Genomic DNA, 9783 nt, shown 5'->3' on the forward strand with positions numbered 1-9783 from the left:
AGCCCAACCCACCCTTTCAGCACCACTGCCCACCCTGAGTGCAGCGCCAGCCCAGAACCCACCCCCCCCATGAGGAAAAGGCTGGCGCAGCCCACAGCCTGCAGCAGGCAGCTTGTCCTTGCTCTGTGCACAAATCCAGGAGCCACATACCCCCCATGCCTCCCTAGTAGATGCACACAATGGTGGGGGCTGCCCACCTTCCCCACGTCCCCCAGAGAAGATGTCTGCAGCTCCATCCCATGCCCTGCTCCATGCTGGGTACTGCCTGCCCCTGCCCCACTCCCTCCCTCACCATGGAAGCCTCGATCTGCCCCCCCCACGCTCTTTCCTTCCCTGTCCCATGCCCCTTCCACTCCACAGACTGATGGGCCAGACACTGCTCTCCAAGCTCCTGGGCTACTTATTGGCTATTGGATAGGTATGGGCTGATATGACTGGTTAATAATCAGACACTGATATTGGACAAAAAAATCTTTATCAGTGCACCCCTTGACACTGCTGATAGGGGTGGTAATGTTCCTAAGCTTACAAATGCTTTGGATATGTCAGCCAAGTTTCACAACCATACAACAGAAACCAGCCTGATAGACAAGAAGTTTGATTTGGGTTCTGATGTCACGATCAACAAAGACATAATTTCAGAGATGTCCAAAGGCAACACTGGAAGATTTTATCCAATGATGAATATTATAGTCTATGTTTACTTTTTACGGAAGGTGGCTACCCAGGTAAGGCAAATAGTCAAAATTTTCCAAGGATTGCCCTCTAACTAATACATGCAGGAGCAGCTGACTGGTTTAGGGACATCAAAGAAAGATGGACATTTAAAAAATGTTACCTTTCAGTTTGGAAGCAGTCAAGGGTTCTAGCCATCCCCATTCTGATTAGGAAATTGCAAAGGAAGTCATCCACAGCTTCCGGTATTTCAGATACTGAATGCTTGGAAGTTAGAACCAATTGCTGAGCCTGAAATGAAAATCCAATATCTGTTATTGAAATTATGTGCTAAACCTGTAAGAGATACAAGAACCTCTTTTCTCTGTCAATAAACCATCCCCCATGGCTCTGTCTACCCAATAACCACTAGAATAGAAGACTGTAAAGAGTCTACACTGCTTCTGTTAAGGATACAAGTTAACGGGTACCTATAGTAATTTTGGAAAACTTTTATATATGGTTTCTTATTTTTCAGATGCAAAGAAATATCCATGTGCATATTTAGTAATTTGAGACCTAGCTTCGCCACTTGCACCAACTAATGCTTTAAAGTGAGACTGAAAAGCAAGAAGAAGGGGTACCACCTAAGGTATATATGGAGATGCAAAGGATCCCCTGGTAAAATATTCCATAGTGGTCACAGAAAATTACAGCACAATTGTTCAATGGGGCTCTTCTCAGAGAATCAGAAGAGTTTAGAACAAACAGAACAGATCCCAGTCTACCATCTTATTACAAAGAGACTATAAACTTTTTATTGACTCTAGAAACAATGAAGAAAACAAAGCAAATCCTCTGCTCGTCATGTTCTTTTCTCCTTCATTGACTGAAACAACACCTATCTATTCACATTCCTGAGAATTTAAAAATAAATGGTGAGACCTGAACTCAGACAACAAGTACTTTGGTTAATTATTTTGCCCTTTGTTTGTGAAATCATCTTTTATTGTACAATATTTGAATGCCAAAGTCCTTAAGATAAACATTTATTAGATTTCCACACTATCCTCCCAAAAAAGATTCAGGGCTGCTTACAATAAAAAACAAGACAAATTATAATGAAATGAAATGAAAAAAAAATATTAAAGGCAAATGGATACTAAAGGAAAATAATCTGTACTAACACAAACTCCCCAGGTGCAACTTCCATTAAATGTATGCATCATTTTTAAGAAAGGAATTCAATGCTTGAAACCTGAAGTTTGCTATGGTTGCTTCTTTGAAATTCATTTCTATTTACTACAATATCTTTGTTATACCATTGAATCCTTAGAGCCACTTATTAGTCTTAGATTGATCTCTTCCTTCCAGTCTTTCATCAATTAGTTACTCCCCAGTAACTGGTTTTGTAGTCCACTACACCCTGTAGCAAGACGCTTATTCTTGAGCAAGCTCATAATCAATCCAAAAGTCAGATACAAGCTCATCTAACTGAAGTTAATATGCTGGACCTGGCTCCAGATGTATTCAGACAATGATGGGGAAGTCAAACTACTTTAGTGTCTGACCTGAAGGAAGTGACAGGCATCCAATGTGATGCATTAAAATGGTCTTAATTCTTCCTGGAATTTTGCACCAATAACAGAGGCTCCACTGAATCATCAGATGTGGAGTCCCACAAAGATACTGGAAGATCACAAATCTGTGGTTTTCTCTCAAAAGAAAACAGCCAGAAGTTAACTTAACTTGAGCTAGGTAGCACAGCTCAAAGATAATTCTTGCCCAAAATGGCGTAACTTTAAGACTCCTAAGCCACATCCAGAAGAGCACAGACATTTGGTTCCCTGGGGACAAGTAGCAGTGGTGCACCTTGCACCGCAGCCACTTGTCCCTGGGGAAAGCTTGCTTTGGAACACAGCAAATTACCCCGGAGTGGTAGGGGAGGCTGAGGCCAGTACTGTGCTGGCCCCAGCAGCCTTACCTGGGGTCTTGGGGGCCTTCCAGGGCTGCAGCTGTGGCGATCCTGCCATGTGGAGCCTGGTCAGAAGATGGATCATGGCTCCAGGCAGCCCAGCTGCGCATTTCAGCTGTGTGCACTGCCTGTGTATGCACTGATCTTTTTTTTTTTTCCCCTGTGGGTTTTTTTGACCCCTGGATATGCAGGGGTCAAAAAAAACATACGGAAAAAAAAATCCGAGCAGCGAATGCATGAGCAGTATGCCTCTGCAGCGCAGAGAACAACTGACTGTGCAGTATGTGGTGCTGCAGATGTGTTTGCCACACCACATACTGCATGGCCACACTCATCTGGACATGCCCCTAGAGGCAAGCAAGGCAGGCATGCAACAGACGTACAGCCCTAGCCACAGCTCTGTTCTCCAGCCCTCTAGTAACAGGTCTGAGCAATGCATGTTAGAGATGGTATTAAACCTTAATGTGCCACTGACCACTAGCACATACTTACCTTAAAACAAACTAATATTCTTTACAACTAGCACCTGCTAACTCTAATGTGTAATTTCTCCCTAAGAGATCACATGCCATTTTGGTGGATAATAATCTGGCCACAATTGTTCCTGCCTTCATCACCTCTTGGTTAGACTAGAGAAGTGTGATAGAGGGATGTCCAGCTAGTGCAGAATGCCAGTTTGTCTCTGCAGCAACACAAACTCCCACTAATGCACCTTCTCAAAACAAGACACTCCACTGAAAGCACTTCTCCCCATGGGGAAAGGATAAGAAAGAACACAGCACATAACAGAAACTAGTCTAAGCACTAACACAGCCGTCCCCAATCTTTTGACCCTATGGACCAGAGGACTGGTGTGGGGACAGTCCATGGTCCAGGTCCAGTCTGTGAATTTGATACTACACACAGGGCCAATGTGGTTTGTGACCTCAGCCCCACACTGTAGCCACAGCTCTGACCCCATGCTCTGAACTGGGCTCTGGACCAATAACCACAACCTGAAATAAATGTCAAAGAGCCAGAGGAGAGACAGTGGGAAAGCTGGGGGTGGCAGCAACAAGTTATTTCAGACATGTGTTTCACACAGAATGCTACCAGCCAGCATTACCCAGGGGTTTTACAAATTGTTTTTGTAGAGCACAAAGTGGCTATGAAAAGTTCATACATTTTGCTGTAGTTCAAACTGCCTATTTAACTTTAAATAGGTAGCATTAATTGCATTTGAAAGATCCTGCCTTAATTATGTGCAATAGTTCATGATAAATAATACTATATGTTTAAGGCTAAATATAAAGTCCCACATATTTTGAGTCTTTTGAGATATGTCACATCATAAAGGTCTAGCCTTTAATTGTAGAAATGAAGTGGCCATACAACAGCTTCCTTTCTATGCTTCTTTTATCCTCATGACATTAAGAAAATGCTCAGTAGAGTTTTCTTGTACCATATTTAGATTTTATATATGGAAAACATATAAATTCCAATAGGATAAAAGCCTTTATATGTCTGTCTGTCTGTCCATAATGCTTTGTTTGCACTGTGATTGGCTGACTGAAACAACCAATCAGAGTGTGAATACAGCACTGGGACAGGAGGTGGCAGGGTGGGAAAGCGCTGCCATGATGGTGGGCATGGAGTGGGGTGGAGCGAGGCCAGCACAGCTGGCCTCACCACCCCACCCTGTTCCCTGGGGGTGACGATGATGGAGTGGTGGGGGGAAAGAGGACACTGGAGCTGGCCTTGCCCCCCCTCCTTGCTCCTTGGAGGTTTTGGCGGCAGTGTGGGGAGATAGCAGGGTCAGGACACCACGGAGGGGGGGCAAGGCCATTGGCACTGGCCTTGGGCCGCCCCTCCCCCCTTCTGTCATCACCACCTGCAGGGCCAACACGGCAGCGATAGGGGGAGGAGCAGGCCCGACACAGGGAGGGGAGAAGCAGGCACACCATAGTGTGGGTGGTGGAAAGAGGCAGTGGGCGGGAGGAGAGGAGCGGACCTGGGCCCAATGCAAATGTGGGGGAACGGGCCCGAGGGGGGTGTGGAGTGGACCTGCCATGGCCAAAGGGGTGCACTGGGCCTGGCCCAATGAGGCAGCAACAGGGGGAGGGGAAAAGTGGGCCTCCTCCCCACCTTGGGCCCAGGCCCACTCCTTCCCCCCCTGCATATTGGCCTCAAGCCTGCTCATCCTGTCCCCCATCACTGCCACATTGGCCTGGGCCCGCTGCTCCCCCCGCTGCAGTAGGCTGACTTCTCCTGAACCTTGGGCCCAGTCCCCCCCACACCCCAGCATCAGGCCTGAACCCACTCCTCCCCTTCCCCCACTGCCACAGCAGGGAAGGGGGGAGTAGGCCCGGAACCCAAGCGGCAGGAGGGAAGGAGGGAGCAGGCCCAGACAGTGTGGGGAACACAGTGCTCTGTCTCCACCCGCTCCCTGCCCATCATTCTTGATGGGCAAATGACTAGTTAGTTATAATTTTTGGAGGTGTATGATATAATTATTGGAGGTTTGCCTTGAATTTATCCCCCTCCCATTGACACAGGAGGGAAAATAAATCTGGAGTGTAAGTTAGCCACCTTCCCCGCTGCCTCCCCCAGCTTCTTCCCCCTGCAGCCCCTGCCCCCTCTTCTTTCTGTCAGACTCTACTCTCTGTGAGTACATGGTAGTGAGGAGCAAACTTGAAAACACTATACCTTGAAATTAAACACAGCTGTAGTAATTTGCATACAGTACTCATAGACTTAGCTTATCCAGAACTGATGCATGCTACCTTTTTTGAAACTGTTGCAAGTTTTAGCACAGGTACTCCATCAACACACTTTTAAGCAGCACTTGAGCACCTTCACATATATATAGCACAAACTATGCTTGATATTAATCCAAAGCCAAAAGGCTCATGATTTACCGTATTGTTCACTGGGCTGGGGCTCCAGCAGTGTCAACAGAATTTCAAGCCGTGGTGACCCCATACCTTAGTACTGCTCAGTATGTTTGTGTACTCCAGATATCCACTCACAAAGGATCCATGTGCTAATTAGCCCCCTACTCACAACTGGAACTAGGTGTTCTTGTCATGAGTCCTTAGTTCCTCCAAAAATTTATATATAGTTGAAGCATTTTGGGTAACCTAGTCCGGCTCCACTTTGTGGATGGCCAGGGCACACTAATTACATGAGACAGAGAGAGGGCGATAGAAGGATTTTGGGTAAACTGCTTGGTGATGTTTCCCAGACGTATAAGGCTGGTAAAGAAACAGGAATCACTGGAAATGGGAAAGGAAGGTGCAGCTCAACTGTGGGAGTGAAGAGGAAGTCAATGCATATGAGTCATGCATATGACTCACCATGGCTTGAAAAAAGAGTGGGCACTGGGGCGGACTGCATTTAATGGACACTACCATATATTTTATATTTAGAATCATAGAATCAAAGGACCAGAAGGGATCTGCAAGACCATCAAGTCCAGTCCCCTGCCATGGGCAGGAGGATATTGGGCTCAAATGAGCTCAACGTGCTTATCCAGTCTCATCTTGAACACCTCCAAGGATGGCGACTGCACCACCTCTGCTGAGAGTGTGGTACAGGTTCTAGTTACCCTTATGGAAAATTACTTATTTCTTATGTCCAGCCTAAATTTTCCCTCTATTAGCTTGTGCCCATTGATCCTCATCCTCCCAAGGGGTGTCTTCCTGAAGAGTTGTTCCCCTAGACCTTGGTGCTCAGACCTGACATACTTGCAAGTGGCTATCAAGTCACCTCTCACTCTTCTCTTACTCAGACTGAACAGACCCAGTTCCTGGAGTCTCTCCTCATACAGCTTATCCTCCAAATCATACAGATGGCCCTTCTCTGTACCCTCTCGAGCTTATCCACATCCTTCCTGAAGTGTGGTGTCCAGAACTGGACACAGTACTCCAGCTGCAGCCTCGCCAATGCCAAATACAGAGGGAAAAGCACCTCCATGAATTTACTGGCAACACATTGGCCGATGCACATCAGAGTTCTATTTGTCCTGGTGGCGACTTCATTGCACTGTTGACTCATGTTCATCTTCCACTGAATTGTGATTGTGACCCCCAGGTCCCATTCAGATGCTGTGCCAGCCACTGGACCACCACCCAGCCCATAGTTATGGTATAGTAAATATCTTATTTCAGAAACTGAAGTTTGAGCAGAGCACTGCAAAAGGATAGGAAGCATCTATTGCAGTAATTCTCATAATTTTTTAATCCACAGCCCACCTTACCAATTGCAATGTGATTCACAAAAATTTCAGAATGAGAAATGTCTATCTGTGATATAGAGATAACTACTCCTCCCTGCTTCATATATACAGTGTAACCATAAAATACATTTAAGTGAAAAGTAACCATATGCTTATGACATAGATGAGGGCCATATAAGTCAACAGACAAGCAGAAACATCCTAAAAGATCTTCTGCTTATTTATCCATTGTAAGGTCTTTGTTTATTATTGCTTTGTTTATTATTATTTTACTGAATGAAAACCGCAAAAATGTCATCACAATCTAAAAAGTGCCGATTCTGGTGACAGCAAACCACCTAATAAGCAAGCACAATAAGAAGGGCTCCCTTAAAGCTAGGGCCTCCCTACAGCACCATCTGCTGATACTTAGAGGAATTTTCTGTTCAAGGATTGATGAACATAATTAAATTCAAAAAATATATTTTGTGTTGGCTTATCTTCTTTGGAAAATAAAATTGAGAGATTCTTTGCAAAACTCACTCAACTGGAAGCAGATATGAAAGAAACAATGGAGAAAATGTACAATTTTTAACAGCAAGACCAAACAAACTACAAATCAAATCAACATGGGAAGACTAAAAAAAACTAGCTTTAAACTGACAACTGGGATCCCTAGAAAATAAAGTAAGATCCAAAAATGTAATAGTACTAGATGTATCTACAGAATAAGGTATTGCAGAGGTACTTGCTTTGATGTAAAATTGTATAGAAGAGGTTCTGAATCTACATGTAAAAGAGGTGAGGAACCCATCTAAAATGCTACACAGAATTCTTACGTGAAAAATCTAACAAAAATACACACAGTGAAGCATCATAATTCTCTTTTCTTTATGCACTACAACAGAAGTAGAATTTAAAGAGAAAAATACAAACAAATGAGAAGAAAGGAGCATAATGTTATGAAAAGTATATTAATTTACATATAGAAAACAACTCTTGCTTTTGATCAGAAATCATTTATACTCTGTGATTAGCAAACAGATTATATTGCATTGGCTAAGACACCAGCTTCAGACAAGTACTATGACCAAAAAAAATCTTTTCAGCAGATGCAGCAGCATCACAAATTAGCTTCACAATCTCCCTGAGTGCCACTCTGATCCCCTCTTCCCAAATCTGCTGCTTTCTACTTTCTGCCCTATCTGCTACAGTGCTGCCTGCCCTCTCCCTGATCTGCCACGTGCAGGGTTGCCCACTGTCAAAATGTATGGACAGTCCATAAAAAAGTAGTTAAAAACACTTATCCAAAAAAATATTCCAATGTGCATAAAAATTATGGTTGGTTAGCAACCCTGCTCCCCACTGCTGCTGTCCACTAGGACCTTTGCAAAGAGATAATGTTTGAGTCTCAGCATATGCATGGAAAGGGAATTCCTGCTGGTTTGTTCTCACAGGGGAGGGGACAGGTTAGGCTGGACCTGAATGGCAGGGAGCGTGTCCAGTCACAGAGAACAGGGCTTGGAGAATCTCTATACTGCGCTCCAGTTCCCCCTCCTTCCTGTACACCTTGTGAAGTACGTGCCCCCTGCAGTAGAGCAGGTAGCACAAAGGTAGCCAGAAAGATGAGCAGGGTGCCCCAGAGGCTGGACACAGAGCCTGCCAGCACAGCCTGGGAGGTAAGGATACTTCAAGGATAGAGGACAGATGCCAGAACCTGAGCCACCAGAAAAAGGCAGCTACCAAAGCAGCAAGCCCAAGTTCCCCTACCCACAATTGCACAGGCTGCCCAAAGAGCATCATGAGCCGGAGCACTCCCGACAGGGCTCATCCTGGAGCTGGGCTCTGTCACTGCCTGCTCCCCATTCTTCCTCTTGTCTGCACATGTCACAGCACCTCTTGGGCAGCCCAGGACACAGGGGCTCAGGTGGAAGCGGCAGACTCTGGGAGCACACAGAACCAGCCCACAGGACTCCTAATTCCTTTTGCACCAGCTCCTCAGGAACCCCCAGCAGTATGTCCCCTTCAAGGAAGTAGGAGGCAGACCTCTTTATGGATTCCCTGAGTGTGTGCTCATACTAATTTGAAATAAATTATGTAATATTATGTAAAAAATGTGTCAGTAAAAAAGTTTGGTTGTATGTAAAAAGGTTGAAGATTGTTGGTTTAAAAAAAAATGTTCTTGGGTTCGCAACCCATGTCCCACACTCAGAGACAGCCCCTGCCACATGTGGCACAGATTCCACAGGCTGGTGATCCCTGACTTGGACAAATGAGGATAAAGATATAGATGGCTAGCAAAAATATCCCCCTGTCCAGGAAAACTCTCCCCCGGCATAATTACATCTGTGCCAGGTGCCATCACATCCCCATGATACAGGTGAAGAATTTCATAGATTTCATAGACAGTTGGGCTGGAAGGGACCCCGGAGGATCATCGAGTCCAGCTCCCTGCCCCAGGGGCAGGAAGTCAGCAGGGATCATAGGATCCCAGCAAGATAAGCATCCAAATGCGTCTTGAAGGCATTCAAAGTGGGTGCCTGAACCGCCTCCGGTGGCAGTCTATTCCAAACCTTGGGGGCTCAGACAGTGAAGAAATTCTTTCTTATGTCCAGCCTGAATTGGTTGCGGTGGGGTTTATGACTGTTCGAGCTCGTCATCCCTTGGGGGGCTGTGGTGAACAGACGTTCCCCCAGATCCTGACGAGCACCCCTGGTAAACTTATAGGTGGCCACCAGATCATCCCTAAGCCTGCGCTTTTACAGGTTAAGAGCCCCATGGCTCTCAGCCTCTCATCATAAGGTCTGTTTTCCTGACCTCTGAGGAGGCGCGTGGCTCTCCTCTACACCCTCTCAAGCTTCTCCACATCCCTTTTGAATTGTGGATCCCAAAACTGGACGCAGTACTCCAGCTGCGGCCTCACCAAGGCCAAGTACAACGGGAGAATGACATCCCGGGA

At 45.6% G+C, this 9783-nt stretch overlaps 1 protein-coding gene across 2 annotated transcripts in view; it reads right to left on the reverse strand.

Annotated features, from left to right (window-relative positions):
- The window catches only part of SPAG16 (sperm associated antigen 16), a 1224108-nt gene that overhangs the window by 1203905 nt on the left and 10420 nt on the right, over positions 1 to 9783 (reverse strand). For both annotated transcript variants that reach the window (XM_019523400.1, XM_019523399.1), the window contains exon 4: positions 839 to 966. In XM_019523400.1, coding sequence (XP_019378945.1) covers positions 839 to 966 — 128 coding nt within the window. The remainder of the gene's footprint in view (positions 1 to 838; positions 967 to 9783) is intronic.

Source organism: Gavialis gangeticus, unplaced genomic scaffold (genome assembly GCF_001723915.1).
Source record: "Gavialis gangeticus isolate Ggan-Ray unplaced genomic scaffold, GavGan_comp1, whole genome shotgun sequence".
In the NCBI taxonomy this organism is placed as follows: Eukaryota; Metazoa; Chordata; order Crocodylia; family Gavialidae; genus Gavialis; species Gavialis gangeticus.